Source organism: Eucalyptus grandis, chromosome 6 (assembly GCF_016545825.1).
Source record: "Eucalyptus grandis isolate ANBG69807.140 chromosome 6, ASM1654582v1, whole genome shotgun sequence".
Taxonomy (NCBI): domain Eukaryota; kingdom Viridiplantae; phylum Streptophyta; class Magnoliopsida; order Myrtales; family Myrtaceae; genus Eucalyptus; species Eucalyptus grandis.
The window spans coordinates 48,382,468-48,401,217 of NC_052617.1; the positions used below are offsets into that span (position 1 = coordinate 48,382,468).

Below are 18,750 nucleotides of genomic sequence, written 5' to 3' on the forward strand. Positions count from 1 at the left end.
ATAAAGACAAATATTTTTCATGAATTTTTTTTTAAAGAAAAAAGTTAGTTTTCAATTTATTTAATGATTTTGAGAAAGTGATTTCTTTCTTACTAAAATAAAAAGTCATTTTTATTCCAATTTAAGTTCATTATTTTCATTCCATGGAAAACATATTCCATAAATGGATTAATTTTCCATCATCTAAGCACTGAAAAATTGAAAAACAATTTCCAAAAAACAGTTTTCTTTCAAACAAATGGCCCTTTAAATTTTCTTTAGTATGGTGCCAGGCATCTTAATTATTTTAGAATTATAGACAGTAATATTTAAGATCTTTAAAAGTCATGAATTTTTAATTAAAATGAGCTTCTTCTTTTTATTGTGGTTGGAAACTGGAGTAGCTTCGATATTTGTCGAGGCATTCATGAGGAAAATGAGAGAATACGAAAAGGATTTCTTTTGCAAGGTTGTTTGGTGTTTCTTTTGCAGTTTGAAATCGAGCTTCAGTTATGCACCTCTTTATCCTGAAGTTACGTACATGTCTTTTTCCTTCAAGTGAAATGAAAATTTTTATTCCAAAAAAAAATAAAATAGAACTTCAGTTATTGAAATCCTTAAATTTTAAGAACAGTATATCAGCATTTACAAGTAAAACCACCCTCCATTACTTCATAATCTTTTCCAAATAAAAAAGCTTATTCTTGTAGAGAATTCTCGTGACATGATTGGTGGCTTATAAGTTATGAGCCGAAACAAACAGGGCCGAAGAATCAACAGCCTGAAAGCGCTGAAGAGAAATCAACAGCCTGAAAGAAAACAAGAGACCCAAACTACATTCCCGGCCCAACCAGTTTAGAAAAATACTGCTGAAGACGGAGTGATTTTGTTTAAAAAACTAGGTCATCTTAAGACGTGATTATTGGGCGTGAGCCTACCGACAAGCGCAATGGGTCCGGTCTAATTGCTAGCGAGCCATCACATCAACCACGCTGAATCATCAATACTTCGCAGAAATGTTAACGATGACCTCCATTATGGAACAAATGACAGCATAATGTGTGTGTGTGTGAGAGAGAGAGAGAGAGAGAGAGAGAGAGAGAGAGAGAGAGAATCCCCTTTGAAGCTCTTTTTCCAAATCTTTGCCTTTCAACTAATAACCAAATTCATTCGGGTCCTGGAGCAATGTCAGACAACAACAGGACAAATATAACAGACAAAGCTACTACGGCTCACTCACTCACCGACCGAAACATCTCATTACTGATGAAGTAAGTGTTGATGAGAGAAATTTCATCCCTGCAGACCCACCAGGGAAGTATGAAATGACATAATAGACCAGTGCAAGAACCTACAAGCAATTCAAATGTGTCAGCTAAATTTTCATTTGAAATTTTTACATAAAGGAATGTAGATGCACGTGACTTGTGAATACGGTACCTGCAATATAGAGAAGAGCACAGAAAGGATATAACTGTGAAGCACCATCGAGACATATATGGTACCAACCATGCTGCCAACAAATCCCACAGTGAAAGGAAGCCTCTGCATAATCAGTAAAAGAGAAAAATTAGACTCAGAAGAGTCAAATTGATTAGGAAAGGAAGAAAATGCACCAAAATGCAGAGTAAATACTTCTTTGGACGACATGTGAGAAAGCTGATTCATTGGACCCTTGAGAGCGAAAAAGGATCCAATAATAAAGCAACACCCAAGTGTGAAGCAGATGGCAAATTTCTGGGGCATCAGCACCATAACTGGGAGGAACATTGTGAAAGCAATCACAATGAAGAAGACACCGCTAGCCAGAAATAAACCAAAATACATGAGAGCCTTCCCTGAAGGCACTGTACTGGCAGCAGATTGGAAATTCCCAGGTAACTCTCTTACACCTTTTGAAACCCTGAACAAATGTCAAGGGCAATATGTAAGCAAAATAACCAATCAGAAGCAGTAATACCGCCCACGACCATACAAGCATATAAAGGTGCAGCAGAAGTTCATTGCTTATGATATATAATGTGGTAGTTAAAAAAACTCTTTTTACAATTTGAATGGAATTAAAATTTGCTTTAATTAAAATCTGAAAATAGTGTGACTATGGGAACAGGAAGAATCAGTTAGACTTAATCAAGATTTGCCTGCATTCACGATTCTGTCACAATTTACCATTTCAGCACAGTTCTCAAAAAACCCTCAATTCATGGATACATAAGTCTAATTTCTACAGTCTGTCCAGATAAGACTTAAGTCAATCCAAATCTGATTCTAGATTGGGCTCCACAACAATAAGCGGCATGCTAGAAAAATTCAATTCAATGGTTCAACCCATTGCAACTGATCTGACTGGGATGATTCTCTGCTTCCTCTTCTTCTCTTTATATTAATGTCTGGAAAAAATGAAAATGGAAATATTGACTTCTGATTCTTTGTAATTCGGCTTGCAAAGTTGAACTTGTATAAGAAATTATTGTATAGATTCTCCAAAGAAGTACCTACTTGGGATTGAACTTCAATTTCTTCCTAAGCTACATCACAACTTAATTCAGAATCTTATAATCAAAAATTGAATAGATTCATGACTCGAAAAGATGAGGAAGAATGTTGTATGACGTTATTTCATAGATTCTCGAGTAATACCTACTTGTGACTGAGTTATGCTTTTTTAGCTACATTAGAACTTAACATTGATTCTTGTGATATTCAATTATGAGACATGGATGCAGATAAACTTTTCATTCCAGAATATGAGTTCATTTGACAATTACAGTGAAGTAGCTATGGGAGGATCTTCTAAGAGGGAAAATTCATAATGCAATCGAGTTAGCAAAAAAATGCATCATTGCTTTAGAACATGGTTAATCATCAAAAGACACGGAATATTCTAAAAGAGCGTTAACGAGTCCTCCTTAATTCCCAGATAAACACAATTGATAGAAGAAGGAAAATAAAACAGGTGAACTTCCAACCTCGTAATCTAGTTACATGGTCAATGAGGAAGGCACAATTTGAAAAAACTGCTATGAAATCAAAGTACACAGCTACCTACTGAATTATATAAAAAGAAATATAACAAAATTACAGAAACATCACGCAAATAGAAGACTGCTAAAGCATAAACAAAATATAAACAACACTTCTTCATTCACAAAGAGTGAAACTGCTAACAAGAATGCTCGTTTCCACAAAGGCAATTGTCTCAAGGTCAATATCCTCACTTTCTAAGTCTTACAACAAACAAAAGAACAGTAGATCACAGCCAGAAACCATTGATTGTCAAGTAACAGGGTCAATGTACCAAAAAGCCATTTTGGACATTTTTGTTGAAAGAAATTGCAAAATGAAACAAAATATGGTTTCTCCATTATTCACTAAGTTATTTGAATGAAGCTCTTATATCCCCAGACTAACAGTACTATAAACGTGACTCAATTTTTTGATTCCCTAACAAGATTGCCCTTCCTACTTCCAGTTACACAAGCACATAAGAGAAAGTAGGCTCTGGATGGTAACATTCTAATAATGCAGCTAAAGCAAGGAGAACATTAAAGAAACTTTTTTAACAGATCAGAGTAATCCAGATAGACAATGAGTTCAAGACAGATAAATCAGGACTGCTTTTAAAGACAAGCAGCAGCACTATTTAGGACTTTCCTGCCTTGGATTAAATTAGCAATGCTACATTCTCTTGGATGCAATCCAGCTGGATACAACATTTGCCCATGTAATCTTAACATATCCTGCTGTAATCATATAAATGCGTGATTACAGATATGCATCTCCAAATTGTCCCATGAGGCAATTTCACCCAGCCCCAGTTTGCCATACACACATATAATTTAGGCTGACAAGCAAGATCCTAGGCACAAACACACTCCAAACACTTCCCCTCCCACATATATGGTCAAGAACCTACCAGGTATTAACAGAGGAATGAATTCCTTCCGAGAGAAACCAAAAGAAATCGCCTTCAATAAATCAAAGTCACCAGTAGAACTTAGCACGCCTTACCTAATTACCAAGTCTAAAACGTTCCTCAGCCAAGCCAAGTAGAAATGACAAATGACAATAACGACCGAAGAACAGTATCCGCAGCCAAAGGTTCGCCGTAAAACAACACCACCACGTGAACGCACATACAAGATACATCCCCAAGGATCCATCATCAACAGCCACGGCTCGACGTTTTTCCACCCCGAAACAGGCCGATCAAGCCTCAAATTCTATGAGATCTACAAGAATAATCATGCGAGCCACCTAAATCCAAACCATATGGACTCACATACACTCGAATCAGAGAGAGAGAGAGAGAGAGAGAGAGAGAGAGAGAGCTCACACGCTGAAGGTGCCGGAGACAGAGTCGTTGGCGGACTTGACGGCGGATTCGATATCGAAGCCGATGCCGAAGCCGGCGTCGTCGCCGGCCTCCCGGGAGGAGGCGTACGAGTTCCAATCGGCCAGCAGGGAGGACGAGGGCTTCTGCGGGTCCTCGCCGCCGCCGCCGCCGCCGCTGCCGCCGTCGGGCGAGAACCACGACTGCGCCATCTTCTGCATTTCCGCTTCCCTTTTTCAGGAGAGCAACCGAGATTTCTCCGGCCGCCGCCTCGAGTCAACGGATCGGAGCCTCGAAGGATTCGGAAGCAGGGAGATCCTCGAATCCTACCTCGCGGATCGAAGGCTGGAAGATGAAGTCGGTCGCCCGGAGCACAGTCCGGGAAAAGCTTAGCAGTTACGAGTTGAGACTATGATTTGCGGTGGCGTAAGGAATAATTTTATCTGCAGGAGCACGAGGAAGATTGAAAATCGTATATATAATTTTTCCCAGTTTTTATTTTATTTTATTTTAATATTAATATGTTCATTGATGATGAAAATGTTTTTCGATAATTTATTTTCTCATGTGACTTGAACATAGAAAATTGAGGAAAATTCCATTTTGACTTGATGATTGTCCATGAAACAAATGAAATTAATATATTAAGATCTCATATCACTCATTTTCTGATGATTATATTTGTAGTTTTCTTCTTTATGTTGATCTATATGTTGACAGCTCTACGTATGCTATAGCTAATAAACACACTAGATTTCAAAAGGAAGCCAAAAGAATTATGGTAACTTTACAAGAAACGGTTAAAATTTAAGTTATGATCAACAAATATAAATCATATAAATTAATAGGCCTTATTGTCACGATTGAAGTATTGCTATTCCTCTCATGCATTTGATCTTATCTCGATTACAAGGCGATAAGAACATCACACTAGAAATTTCATATGAACAAATCACAAATCGATCAACATGAAATAACAATAAACGACATTGATTTTCTCTAATTTTTGTCTATCATCTTTTATATAAACATCTTCAATTTTTTGGTTGGAAATAGTTTTGGAGCAGTTAAAAGTAGTTAGGAGGTGCTATTCGAGATAGGATCGCTCGTACAATCTTTTTCCTCAAACATAAACTATTCTCAGACAATTTTCGATTCTCCTGTGATGGACTTTTTAGCCATCAATGGCTCTAATTTATGTGTCAAACGATCATCCTAACATGTTACCTAGTACCTTTAATGACTCAATATTAGCCTTACTTCTCAACAGCAACATGCGCTCATTATCACTAGTTAGTTATTTCTAGTCACGATTAAGAGTAGGAAATGACTTGTGATTCAACTTCCAATGAACTTCCAATGAAATGACTTATCAACTTACTAACTCTTCTAAGCTCTCATGTAAACCCCCAGGTGACACTTAAGCAGGACGACTCACAACCCCTGAGTCACATTTAATACATCTAGCGCCTCTCCTGAGTTTTGAACCCTTTACCTCTGGGCTGAGGATTAGCAGGGCCTTATCCAGCGGAGCCACCGCGGCCGGTGGTTCATTAATATCATTATTGTTCTTCAAATATCACCATAGACATCTAAACTTATCATAATAGATATTATACTAAAAAAAGCTTTAAATTCATCAAAATTCCACAAGATCTTCCCCAACAGTTGAGACTTCGACATAAATTCAAATTATCAAGACCTTAACCATCCTCAATTTGAGACAAGCTTTAAGGCCCTCAAATCCAGGTAGTGAAAAGGAATCAAAGATCTTGATTCGAGAGGGAGCCTTCCAGTAGTGCTCATGTGAAGATTAAAAAAAAAAAATGTACGGTTTCTTTGGAGATTAAATTATTGAGTCTCTTGAATTGTATCCAGAGAATCGAAAGGGTTCTTTAGTTAACTTGGAAATTAGAGATTTCATCCATTTCTAACAATTAATGCAAATTGGTACATTGTTTTCTGTTTTTTCATACTGCAGATTCATTTTCTTTTAACCGACAAAGAAAAAGGATGGACCATATTACTCCCACTATATAATATTACAAAAATATTAATATCATCTTGAAATGAAACAATTTAGTTTAAACAAAGATCATTTATAAACTTATATATTATTATATTTTACTTTTTGAAGATGCTTATTTCGAATATAGCTTTCATGATTGTACACTAATAAATCGTTCTCATTTGATGCTTTATGTGCTTTGGATACTAATTTTTCCTGCCACATAATAAACTATGGCATTCAAAAAATGCGATATTCATCTACAGAACAGCAGGATAAATGATACAAACCTCATCCTTTTCTCTTACATTACATCTCATTATTGGATTATTGATGATTAAAAAAATGCATATACACATGCTCGCACAACTCTCAAGCTAAATAACTAGTTAGAAATAAATAAAAAATAAATAAATAACTAGTTAGAAATAACAATCTTAACCTTATCTGAAAAGCTGTGGCTTCTTCAGCAAAATGCGGGCGTGCTGCAGCAGATTGTCATGACTAGGAACTGAAACTACAACTACTGTTGTATTTACATCGAAATGGGAAAGTGATTTGGAAATTAGAGATTTTATCCATTTCTAACAATTAACGCAAATTGGTACATTGTTTTTTTTGCTTATTTCTTACTGCAAATTCATTTTTTTGGGAAAATTCCAAGAAAATACCCAAAGTGTAATTATTTTCTCAAATAAAGACTTGAAATGCCGTCATTTTATCAAATAAAGGTTTAAAGTGGATATTGTTCAAATAAGAGCCAAAAGTGATTATATTTGTTTCAAATAAAGGCATGGCTTTCTGACGGTCAAGGACATTTTCGTCATTTTCCCTTTTTTCTAGGCTAGGCATTAACGATGCTTGCAGAGGACTAGGCGAGGTGAGGGTTGCCCTTGCCCAATTTGGCGATGGACGGCCTCGCCTAGGTGAGGCAATCCTCGCCCTATGGGAGGCCCCCCTTGCGGCCGTTAGTAAGGTCAGGCCTTACCAACCCCAAGTGAGGCTGACCTTCACCAAATCTAGCAAGGGCCTACAAGTCCTCGCTTGTAGCTAGTGAGGGCTCGATGGTCTTGGCCAACCGCAAGCGAGGTCACCCTTATTAGATCTAACGAGGGTCGACCTGCAAGCCCTTGCTTGCAACTAGTGAGGGCTTGACGACCCTTGCCTATTGCTGGCGATAGTCATCGAGCCCTTGCTACCCCAGGCGAGGCCGACCCTCGTTAGATTTGGCAAGGGTGGCCTTGCCCACGGCTGGTGAGGGCTTGCAAGCCCTTGCCTACTACTGATGAGTGCTTGTAGGTCCTCATTGGCTCTCACTAACAGTTGAAGCCGTTAGCTAGCGATTGTTGGCCAACATTGGAAAAGAAATAAGAAGAAAATAAAAAAGAGAAAAGAAGATTTGGACGAAAACGCCCTTGATCGGTTGAAAAATTTAGCTGGCCAATGGTCGGCGAGGTAAGGTCCTTATTTAAAACAACTATAGTCACTTCAAACTCTTATTTGAAATAACCATGGCCACTTCAAACTTTTTTTTTAAAAATAAGATTCACTTTATGCCTTTATTCAAGAAAATAAGGTTACTTTGGACCATTTCTTGGAGTTTTTCCCCCTTTTTTTTACCCGACGAAAAAAAGGATGGAACATATTACTCCCACTCTATAATATTACAAAAATATTAATATCATCTCGAAATTGAAATAAAACATTTTAAACAAACAAAAGACAAAACAATTTTGTTAAGACAAAGATCATTTATGAACTTACTTATTATTATAATTTACTTTTTGAAGAGGCTTATTTCGAATATAGCTTTCATGATTGTACACTAATAAATTATTTTCATTTGATGTTTTAAGTGCTTTGGATACTCGTTTTTCCTGCCACACGATAAACTAGGGTCTTCATATTTATCTACAGAACAATAGGATAAATGATATAAATCTCATCCTTTTTCTCTTACATTACATCTATATTATTAGATTATTGATGATTAAAAAAATAAAAAAAATTCAAATAAGAGTTTGAAGTGTTATTATTTTCTCAAATAAGGGTCTGAAATAGAGATTGTTTCAAATAAAGATCTGAAACGCCTTTATTTTCTAAAAAAAAAAAAGAGAAGTGGATATTGTTTCAAATAAGACCATGAAGTGACAATATCAATCTCAAATAAGGGTCTCAATTCACTAGTTGTGAAAGGCAATTTCATCTTTTAATTTTTTTTCCTTTTTTCTTTATTTTTCATTAAAAAAACTAAATAAAACTAAAACTTTAAAAACAAGAAAAAAATTAAAAGGGGAAAACATAGGCAGGAGGACTCCCTCTTGCCTATGGTCGCCGCTCCTCACCGTCTGGCGAGGACTCGACGACTAGACCCATTAGGTCGGGTCGTCAGGTTTGGTCGAGTCATAAATGGTCCGACCCAAATCGATCCATTTAACCCGTTTATGATCCATTTATTGCGGTGCAAAATTTTTGACCCATACCCGACCCGACTTATACCCGACCTATTTAACTAAACTTAAAAAGAATGATTTCTTATATATATATATATATATATATTTTAAAAATGGTATTGGTATTGCTAAAATAATTTTATACAACACAAATTTAATGGACAATTTTTATAATTTTTAAAATAATTATTTTAAAAATCAAATTTTAATTATTTTTATTTTAAATTATTATTTTTATTTTTTAAGAATATAATTTTTAATTTTCTTTTTTTCTTTTTGTTCTTTTTTTCTTTTTGGCCGGCCGGCGGCCACAAAGACATCGGCGACCGCCACAAGCGAGCCTTGAGCTTGCCCGCCGCCAACGCCGCAAGCTCGAGTTCGCTCGCCGCCCGATGGTGAGGTTTGAGCTTGAGGCTTGGGATCCGGGCGAGGCTCGAGCCTTACCCGACGCCGGTGAGTTCGAGTCTTGCCAGATCAACGAGACTCAAGCCTCGCTGGACGTCGGCGAGGCCTCCACCTCACTAGATCCAGCAAGCTTGAGGCTTGCTTGGCTGGTTGTTGGCCATTGCCATGTTGGCCATTGAAAGGAGGAAAAAAAAAAAAAAAAAAAAAGAAAGAAAATTATAATTTCAATTTTTATAATTTTTTTGTAAAGTTAGAGAGGGAAAAGGGAGATTGTAAGGTTTTTGTTGAAAATGGGTTCTAAATTCAACCTATTTAAGACCTATTTAAGATCCACTTATCTTAAATCTTTAATTGTTAAACATATTTAACCATTTTTTGTCAAAAAATAAGTGATCTATATATGACCCATTTATGATTTAAATGGGTCATATATGGGTCTAAGACCAATTTTGCCACCTTTACTGGTGACCCTTGTTGACCAAAGGTAAGTGCTGCAATAAGGGTCGCCCACCCTCACTCCCATTTGGGCGAGGGTTGCCGATCGTTGCAAAGGCTTGGCTACCCTCACCTAGTGCCCCTAGACGGTGTCGAGATTCGGGGGCCATAGACAAGGGCCACCAGGCCTATGCGAGGGTGGGCAACCCTTACCTAGATCTGGGAGAGGGTCGCCACCCTCTCTCGCCTTTGGTGTTGGCCCTTGCCTTTGGTCAATCGGGATTGCTGGCCTCGCCTAGGTGACGGTGGCCCCGGCGGCCCTCATCGCCACCCCACCAGCGATGGGTGGCGGCCATAGGCGGGAGGGAGCTTGTGTTTTCCCATTTTTTTTAAATTTTTTTAAAATTTTAAGTTTTAGTATAATTAAATTTAAATTTTGTTTGGACCAAAGTACCCCTAATCAACCAAATTTTTTATTGACCAACGAGTCCGCGAGACTAGGCTCTTATTTGAAACAACTACAACCACTTCAAGCAATTTCAAGCCCCTATCTTAAAGAAAGTCTACTTCATGTTTTTATTTGAGGAAATAAAGATACTTCTAGTGCTTATTTAGAATTTTCCCAAAAAAAAATGCATGTACACATGCTCACACAACCCTCAAGCTAAATAACTAGTTATAAATAACAATCTTAACCTTATCAGAAAAGCTGTAGCTTCTTAAGCAATATGCGTGCGTGCCGCAGCAGATTGTCACGACTAGGAACTGAAACTACAACTAATGTTGTATTTACATCGAAATGGGAAAGTGATTGCTTTGCGACGTACATACGGTATAACAATAAATTACATGGTACAAGCAAACCTAACCTACGTGTCTGTCATCGCCCGATTCCACCCATTTGAAAATGAAAGAAGATTGGTAAAAGATTGCACAAAAAATTAAGGGGGGTCATCAAATCAAGTCAGGCTCCCATTGCTAACGCACACGCATGTTAAAAAAGCAAGGAGAGAGGAAAGGGGGCAGGGGGAGGGGCCGTCTGTCTTGACAGAGCAGATCCTGTTCAAGTGAGACCAACATGAGTAGTGGTCTTCTTGAGGATGTCTGAGCATCTTAAGACATTCCTCAGATGTGAAAAACTTGAACGAACACAGGAGGAATATTGTCAGGATATCACGAAACAATGTCATAGCACTTTCAATAGCTGCACCTCAAATATCAAAGGCTCTTTCGCGTGTGACAAAAGGCTTCTCTGAGGTCCAAACTGCAACCGGCAAAGGAGAAATAAACCGATTAGCAGCGAAATTAACAGTCCAGGAGACAAGAAGCATGTCCTGGGAAGTGGAAAACATAATTACGGGATGAACTGAAGAAACAGGAACAACAGATGATTTGAGGGTCAATACCTCATCAGGGATTGGCTTCAGGTTTTCGTTTATGTATCCAACAGAAGGAGGGATCAATCCTCTCCTCTTTCCTGAGAAGAAAATAGCGGGATTTGTCTCAGCAATTTCATTGATCTTGCATATACAGAGACATAAACAAAGATTTTCGAAGGTTAAGGTGAAGGGGAAGAAAGCTGGTTCGGTATATTAGCAACAAAGTAGACAAGGTAGGCTAAGAATGCAGAACATTTATGCAGCATTTTTGCGACAGAGATATAATGGAAGAAGATAAATAGAATCAGCAACCTAATAGAGATGACCAGCGTTGTTTTAAGTAGTTCAAAAAATTCCAAGGTTGCGCATTTAAATAAGTGTCAAATATCTTTCAGTCTCAGAAAGTACCTCCAACCTTCATGCCAATCAGAATTTCCTTGAGACCTTTGATGATCTGTCAAGGGGACAAGCAACCAAAAGATAGTTACCCAGTCATATGTTCTGCCAACTTTCGTTTGGAAAGAAAAGGATAACGACGTATAAACAGAAAATAGCAAATAGAGTCATCAAGAACAAGAAAAGAGAACGACATAGAGACATGATGTTTGTTCATCTTCATAATATCATTTTACTCTGATTCTTTTCCCCATTCATAACTGGAGTATGGAAGAAACAAATGGGAACAATTATCTGTATTAATGTGGCTAAATAGCACAAAAGGTTAGTAGAAAAGGGTTTAAAAACCAAAACAACCAAAAAGACGATGCAAATGCCAATATCAAACACTTCCGATTCTGTTTACAACAGAAAGGTGTATAGTCATGTGCCAACGGTAAACTGATATAATTTGTATTGTCTCTTATTACCCAGTCAAATAGAAATAGAGATCCTACAACACCAAAGTTCTAGCTTCGTCATGCTACCATATGAGAAACCGAGCTTACTTGGTTCTCATCCAGTGGAAGTAAAATGGGCATGCTTTCTCCACTAAACTGATCTACAGTACTGCATTCAAACAAGCCATGAGTCAAGGGTAGTCGGAGAATACATCCAGACAGACAACATGATGCGATATCAGGATAGGCCATATGATAAAACAAGATCAAGAAACCCACAGCCCAAAAGGTGAGCCTCGGCATCAAATATGACATACGAATTACCTATGAACGAAATACCCATTTGAGCGCCTGCACACATAATTAACTTCGACAAGGTCTCCATCATGGGCTTCTGGTCCTTCCCCTTCAACAATCTCTGAAAAACAGGAACTCAGAAATTTTTGATGAGAAATAATAGAATATATTCCAGATAATACCTGCTGCAATACTTCCCTTATTTCCCATTAACTACATTACTTACAGTAATATAACAGACAAATTCTTGCAGCATTCCTAGGTAATTTCCCTCGTAAGTGTTGATGTGATAACCCGTGTATTCATAAAAAAGAAAAATAAAAGAAAAGAGCTTATTGCTGGCAACTCTGGGACGCGTAATCCATGGACTAGTAACCAAATAGTCAAATGATAATGACACAACGGCCACAAGAATAAGTCGTTCAATTTCCAACTTGACTTTAGAGATTGTGAGTCCCCAATAAAAGTTGGCCACCATGTTTCCAGGAAACTAAGGGGAAATTGAATGCCATGTACCTTGAAACCTCACCCCATCTGGAAGCTTCGACGTCCTGAAGACTTCAAAAGTTGAAGCTTATAGCAATCAGAAACAGTGACTTACTTTGTGAAAAAGAGGAGGTAATTTTATATACTAAATGGAAAGCAAAATGAAAAAAAGGAAAAGAAAAAACACAGATTGGCAGTTGGAAAAATATACTTTCCCCCAGCATTAATAAGAGCACAATGAGAAGATCTAAAAGGCACAGTATTCTACCGAATCACTTCAGGTTCCTTCATCTCGAACATAGGTGCGGCGACAGCGGGAAGAGCATATAGGACAGATGGAATAAACCCCATAAACTCTACAAGCAATCTCCTGCGTAATTTCTTGATGGGAAGCGATGGATGTTTTTCAAGACAGAGTCTGCCCTCACCAATCTCAGATTGCCTAATGCTGTCATAAAAGAGTTCGAATCGATAAATTAACTTCAAGATAGATGCATCCTAAGGGGATTGATCTTGAAAATAATAGTTTTCATGTTTTTTTTTTTTTTTTTTTTTTTTTTGGTTCACAAACTCGGTTCAGTGCATAGCACAGCCAAAAGGCAAAACAAACCTCCAAGTAAGAATCAAGGTTCCTTTTAATTGGAGTCTAGAAATAATGCTGAAGCAGAACTAAGATAAGCAAATCGTTCTCATGTTTGCGAAGATTCCAAATCAATGATATCTTGCTGGTGGATTATATATAACACCCAAAACCTGATACCGAGTCCCTGTCTAAGACTCTGTTTCTCTCACCTTTTCTTTCTGATTCAATGAAGTTAAATTCTGAATTAAACAGTGGTCAGTTACTAACGCGATTTGAGATAGCAAGTCCAAATGATTCATGAACAATTGGCTCTTCACCTAACAATTTTTCATAGAGAATTAATGTTGTGCTGTCCTGTTGTTCCATAGTTTTCCAGCGTAACAGCTAACAATGCAGCAAAGCAATCAGAGATTGTCCTAAAGTTGCCCCGGTCACCGTTCTCCAGGTCGGTAAGCACGTCTAGTACTTGACAAACAATTTCCATGTGTTGATAAATCAATGCGAATTGTGACGACCGTTTTGCAATTGACCACCCTTCGCGTGCATTTATCAAGACAAGATTTGCCAACCCAAAAAGAACAATTTCTACTGCATTTTGGGCCTTTTTCTACCTTCTGGGGCCAGATGCAATCGAATTCTCCAGACGAGAAAGCGTCAGCTCAAATCCCAATCTGATCACCTCAAAAGAAACTCACACTGCCGCCAGAGCGCCAGGCATACCAGAGAATTCGACCAGACCATGGTCATTCCTAGCTACCGAGATCAATTTGCCTCCCTAAGAGGTTGTTCGATGCGTGGAGTGGAGACAAAACCACGAGCCGATGTCGGAGACGAAACCGACAAACGTCCACAAGAAGATGGAGTTCGTGTTTACCTTCGAGATCCGCAGGGAGCGCGTGGAAGCTGGATTGGGTTTTGATACAGACGATGAGCGTGCATTCTGGAATCGGAGGAAGAGAGTCGCTGACAGCGATGACACGGTGGTGATGATGAAGATCGACACACTCGCTGCAATTCGAGAAGCTAACGGATGAGGCTCCGCCGGATAAGGATTTCGTCGGACGAGGAGGCTCTTCATTCGCCGGCCCACCCGGGGCAGCCACGTCAGCATTCCACGTCACCAATTGAGACATAAGCCATCGTTACTTGGCAAGCGGCTAGGCAACTCGCATTTAGATCTTTGTGCCATTATCTCTTAAATATTTAATGAGATCTTTAATACGTTCTAGACAAAATTTCTTTTTCATTTCCAAGTTTTGCATTAATTTTTTTCCTTTATTTTTAAAAAAGTCTTTAGAATATGAGTCAATAGAATTCAATTTCACTAGATAAGATCTATTAAGTTAAGAGGTTTAATCAAATCACATAAAAAAAACTTGTGCTATTGTTTCGAATCTTTACAAATACAAAACAAACACAATAAATGTAACGAATTTGAGTTCCACCCACGATTTTATTATGCATTTCATCGTGATAATAATTTTTTTGCATTGCCGATTTCATTAAAAATGCATGACACGTGATTCTTACCGTATCAATCATATCATATGAAAATGTACTTATTTTTCTCTTTTTTGTTAGGGTCGATTAATTTTATGACTTTCTCGTCTCTTTCTATCATGTGCAATTAAGAAGATAAGTGCATCTCAACATTTTCAGATAAAATGTCTTAGCTCAATGATTTCTCTGTGTAAGCGTGACTGGTGACCACAATGATAATCTCCTTACTTGCTTGACCCCGACGAAGATGTCGGGCCCTCACCTGTGCATGGTCGATGGCACCTTCACTTCCAATTTTTAGAGGGACCGCTTAGAAATTGACAACGCTTCGGGGATTTGGAAAGCAACATCGATACGTTGCTTCCCGGAAATGGGCGAGAAAAGGGAATAAAAATAGTAATATCAAAAAAAAAAAAAAAAAGGTTAAAGAAAAGGAGGAAGACTATAAATTGCAGAAAAGTCTCCGATAAAAAAGCAACAATAGAAGGATCTAGAATTTCGAAACCCTACATTTGGAAACTCTCTATATAAACACTCCTTTGCTCTCCCCTACCCGTCCATCTCCTTCTTCCTCCCTGCTCCTCGTTCTTTCATCTCCTCGTCGCCGTCGCGAGTCTGAGCGGTTCGTTTCTTCGCGGTCAAGCAAAAGCGAGCGGGAAGTCCGGCGATGGCGGAGACCGAGACGTTTGCCTTCCAGGCGGAGATCAACCAGCTCCTCAGCCTCATCATCAACACCTTCTACAGCAACAAGGAGATCTTCCTCCGCGAGCTCATCAGCAACGCCTCCGATGTAAGTCCCCCTCACCCCCTCCCGGCCCTCCGCGAGCAGCGCTTGTCTTTTTTTTTTTTTTTTTCTTTCCTGAGTTTCTTTATGCGGGATCGTCGTCGGGATGGTGTGTTTTTCCGTGCTGGTTTTGAGATCTGGTTAGTTTATAGACTCGTTAGATTGAGGGCGGTCGAGGATTCGTCGCTCCAGGTATCTGGCGTGACGCTTTCGTGCCTCGTGTTCTGAAAACAGGCGGACTGTTTAGAAAGAGTGCGATCCTCCAGTGGAATGAATGTGTTGGCTATTGCTTTATGGCTCTGGATATTGCTGTTGGTTTGTATCTAGACATGACTTCATGTCCTAGCGCTGCTGCACCGTTGAAGAAGATCCATGCTTTCCTTCAATTGCTTTTTTACTTTTTATTTTTTTATATGGCTTGTTGGGGACTCGTTTGCTTCTAGTTATTAGAAGCGACTCAAAGCAGTACGGCTTTTGTTTTTCTGAATTGGGCTTCGTTTGTTTCTGAACTAGGCTACTTTGTTTTGGTAAATATTTTTCCCAAATTATTTATTTTTCACGAAAAAATATGATTTAAATAGAAAATTCTGTTGTTGTCATCCTTAAGCTGCAGTACAGATATGTTTAGTTTCAGATGCTGGGTCGCGAATCGTGCATGCTAGGTCTCATGTGTGTTAAATTTGAGTTCTTTGAGTCAAAGAATTGATTGGATTACCTTATGGAAGATATTTATTCCACTAATCCTGGTATATTGTTGTATGGACGCTATTGTTTCTAACACCTACGCCCGTTGTTTGTGATGCTGGCATTAACTGAATGTTGGGTGGAGTCAAAACAGAATCTATATTGGGAGTACCTACTGAAACGCCATATCTGATCCAAATTTACTCGTGTATAGGCTCTAGACAAAATCCGATTTGAGAGCTTAACGGACAAGAGCAAACTCGATGGTCAACCGGAGCTCTTCATCCACATTATCCCTGACAAGGCGAACAACACACTGACCATCATTGACAGTGGGATTGGCATGACCAAAGCTGGTGAGTCTCTTGGTATTTTGATTTGATGTGCTTTTACTGGAATATAATTGTTTACTGACTGTTTGAATTATTTTGGCAGACTTGGTCAACAATCTTGGTACGATTGCTAGATCTGGAACCAAAGAATTCATGGAAGCACTAGCAGCTGGTGCTGATGTGAGCATGATTGGTCAGTTCGGTGTTGGGTTTTATTCGGCTTACCTTGTAGCCGAGAAGGTTGTTGTCACTACAAAGCACTATGATGATGAGCAGTATGTTTGGGAATCCCAAGCTGGTGGATCATTTACTGTCACCAGGGACACTTCTGGCGAGATTCTTGGTAGGGGAACCAAAATCACTCTCTTACTCAAAGAAGATCAGCTCGAGTACCTCGAGGAGCGTCGCCTGAAGGACTTGATCAAGAAGCACTCTGAATTCATTAGCTACCCCATTTCCCTTTGGGTTGAGAAGACCACTGAGAAGGAGATCTCTGATGATGAGGATGAGGAAGACAAGAAGGAGGAGAAGGAGGACGAGGAAGGGAAGGTTGAGGATGTTGATGAAGAGAAAGATACGGAAGAGAAGAAAAAGAAGAAGATCAAGGAAGTGTCTCATGAGTGGTCTTTGGTGAACAAGCAGAAGCCCATCTGGATGAGGAAGCCTGAGGAAATCACTAAGGAAGAGTATGCTGCCTTCTACAAGAGCTTGACAAACGACTGGGAGGAACATTTGGCTGTGAAACATTTTTCAGTTGAAGGTCAGCTTGAGTTCAAGGCCATCCTCTATGCTCCAAAGAGGGCTCCATTTGATCTCTTCGACACCCGCAAGAAACCCAACAACATCAAGCTCTATGTTCGCCGTGTCTTTATCATGGATAATTGTGAGGAGCTGATGCCGGAGTATCTTGGCTTTGTTAAGGGTATTGTGGACTCGGAGGACCTTCCACTCAACATTTCAAGAGAAATGTTGCAGCAAAACAAGATCCTCAAGGTCATTAGGAAAAATCTTGTCAAGAAATGCATCGAGCTTTTCTTTGAGATCGCTGAGAACAAGGAAGATTACAACAAGTTCTATGAGGCATTCTCAAAGAACCTCAAGCTCGGTATCCACGAGGATTCGCAGAACAAGACTAAGCTTGCTGAGTTGCTGCGGTACCACTCCACCAAGAGTGGTGAGGAGTTGACCAGCCTCAAGGACTATGTGACTAGAATGAAGGAGGGTCAGCAAGACATCTACTACATCACTGGCGAGAGCAAGAAGGCTGTTGAGAACTCTCCTTTCCTGGAGAAGCTCAGGAAGAAGGGCTATGAAGTGCTTTACATGGTTGATGCCATTGATGAGTATGCTGTTGGCCAGCTCAAGGAATACGAGGGGAAAAAGCTAGTCTCAGCTACGAAGGAAGGTTTAAAACTTGATGAAAGTGAGGACGAGAAGAAGAAGAGCGAAGAGTTGAAGGCGAAGTTTGAGGGTCTGTGCAAGGTTGTCAAGGATGTTTTGGGCGACAAGGTTGAGAAGGTTGTGGTCTCTGATCGTGTGGTTGACTCGCCATGCTGTTTGGTCACTGGCGAGTACGGGTGGACTGCCAATATGGAAAGGATCATGAAGGCACAGGCTTTGAGAGACAACAGCATGGCCGGTTACATGTCGAGCAAGAAGACGATGGAGATCAACCCCGAGAACCCCATCATGGAAGAGCTCAGGAAGAGGGCGGATGCGGACAAGAACGACAAGTCAGTGAAGGACCTGGTCCTCTTGCTCTTTGAGACTGCACTTCTGACCTCGGGCTTCAGTCTGGATGAGCCCAACACCTTCGGCAACAGAATCCACAGGATGTTGAAGCTTGGTTTGAGCATCGATGAGGATGCACCTGATGGTGATGCAGATATGCCCCCACTGGAGGATGCGGAGGTTGAAGCTGAGGGCAGCAAGATGGAAGAAGTTGATTAAGTTATTGCACTTGGAAAGTCCCAGAGATTTAAAATTGTTGCAAGTGTTTCCTTTTTGTTTGTTGGGGCTGCTTTTACTGTTATCTAAACTTCAGTGCTTAGGTCTATCGTAGAAGCTGTGTTTTGGGTTTATATATTGTGTTTACTTTTCACTCATCTTCGGTTCTTATAGTGGTAATTCCTCCTCCTTTGCTCGTTCGATTCTTTCTTCTGTCTCTGTTATTCTCCTTCGCCGTGCAACTTAGTGTTTTGCCCGGTTGCGCTATGACGATGAGCTCTGATCATGCAACTTCTCCATCACAGGGTT

At 39.4% G+C, this 18,750-nt stretch overlaps 3 protein-coding genes across 6 annotated transcripts; 1 reads left to right on the forward strand and 2 right to left on the reverse strand.

Moving 5' to 3' along the window:
- Positions 1–1,098: 1,098 nt before the first annotated feature.
- LOC104450404 (protein transport protein sft2) lies at positions 1,099–4,747 on the reverse strand. The gene is made up of 4 exons (XM_039316088.1): positions 4,316–4,747; positions 1,615–1,882; positions 1,420–1,524; positions 1,099–1,330 (listed from the first exon to the last, which is right to left on the reverse strand). The coding sequence occupies exons 1-4, from the start codon at positions 4,531–4,533 to the stop codon at positions 1,220–1,222; spliced, it is 702 nt and encodes a 233-aa protein (XP_039172022.1). The 5' UTR covers positions 4,534–4,747; the 3' UTR covers positions 1,099–1,219.
- Positions 4,748–10,310: 5,563 nt separating this feature from the next.
- LOC104450405 (peptidyl-prolyl cis-trans isomerase FKBP16-1, chloroplastic) lies at positions 10,311–14,349 on the reverse strand. Of its 4 annotated transcripts, none has more exons than XM_010064937.3 (8): positions 14,069–14,252; positions 12,880–13,059; positions 12,642–12,676; positions 12,153–12,246; positions 11,937–11,997; positions 11,401–11,446; positions 11,020–11,090; positions 10,311–10,877 (listed from the first exon to the last, which is right to left on the reverse strand). In XM_010064937.3, the coding sequence occupies exons 1-8, from the start codon at positions 14,131–14,133 to the stop codon at positions 10,800–10,802; spliced, it is 630 nt and encodes a 209-aa protein (XP_010063239.2). In that variant the 5' UTR covers positions 14,134–14,252; the 3' UTR covers positions 10,311–10,799. The 4 variants fall into 4 exon arrangements, with proteins under 4 accessions (XP_010063239.2, XP_039170901.1, XP_018730784.2 ...); XM_039314967.1 differs by lacking the exon at positions 14,069–14,252 and adding an exon at positions 13,806–14,062; XM_018875239.2 differs by lacking the exon at positions 12,880–13,059 and having other exon boundaries at positions 12,642–12,683; positions 14,069–14,349.
- Positions 14,350–15,234: 885 nt separating this feature from the next.
- LOC104450406 (heat shock cognate protein 80) lies at positions 15,235–18,642 on the forward strand. Its single transcript, XM_010064939.2, has 3 exons — positions 15,235–15,484; positions 16,377–16,518; positions 16,598–18,642. Exons 1-3 carry the CDS (start codon positions 15,362–15,364, stop codon positions 18,442–18,444), a joined length of 2,112 nt encoding a protein of 703 aa, XP_010063241.1. The 5' UTR covers positions 15,235–15,361; the 3' UTR covers positions 18,445–18,642.
- Positions 18,643–18,750: the final 108 nt, after the last annotated feature.

Excerpts from the sequence above, each read along its gene's own strand:
- LOC104450404 (XM_039316088.1), bottom strand. The coding sequence starts at position 4,533 with ATGCAGAAGATGGCGCAGTCGTGGTTCTCGCCCGACGGCGGCAGCGGC. Across the intron at positions 1,525-1,614 it reads CTCACATGTCGTCCAAAGAA|AGGCTTCCTTTCACTGTGGG; the intron begins GTATTTACTCTG and ends CTGATTATGCAG. Across the intron at positions 1,331-1,419 it reads TGCTCTTCTCTATATTGCAG|GTTCTTGCACTGGTCTATTA; the intron begins GTACCGTATTCA and ends AATTGCTTGTAG.
- LOC104450405 (XM_018875239.2), bottom strand. The coding sequence starts at position 14,327 with ATGTCTCAATTGGTGACGTGGAATGCTGACGTGGCTGCCCCGGGTGGG. Across the intron at positions 12,247-12,641 it reads AGATGGGGTGAGGTTTCAAG|AGATTGTTGAAGGGGAAGGA; the intron begins GTACATGGCATT and ends CCTGTTTTTCAG. Across the intron at positions 10,878-11,019 it reads TGAAGCCAATCCCTGATGAG|TTTGGACCTCAGAGAAGCCT; the intron begins GTATTGACCCTC and ends TGCCGGTTGCAG.
- LOC104450406 (XM_010064939.2), top strand. The coding sequence starts at position 15,362 with ATGGCGGAGACCGAGACGTTTGCCTTCCAGGCGGAGATCAACCAGCTC. Across the intron at positions 15,485-16,376 it reads TCATCAGCAACGCCTCCGAT|GCTCTAGACAAAATCCGATT; the intron begins GTAAGTCCCCCT and ends ACTCGTGTATAG. Across the intron at positions 16,519-16,597 it reads GATTGGCATGACCAAAGCTG|ACTTGGTCAACAATCTTGGT; the intron begins GTGAGTCTCTTG and ends TTATTTTGGCAG.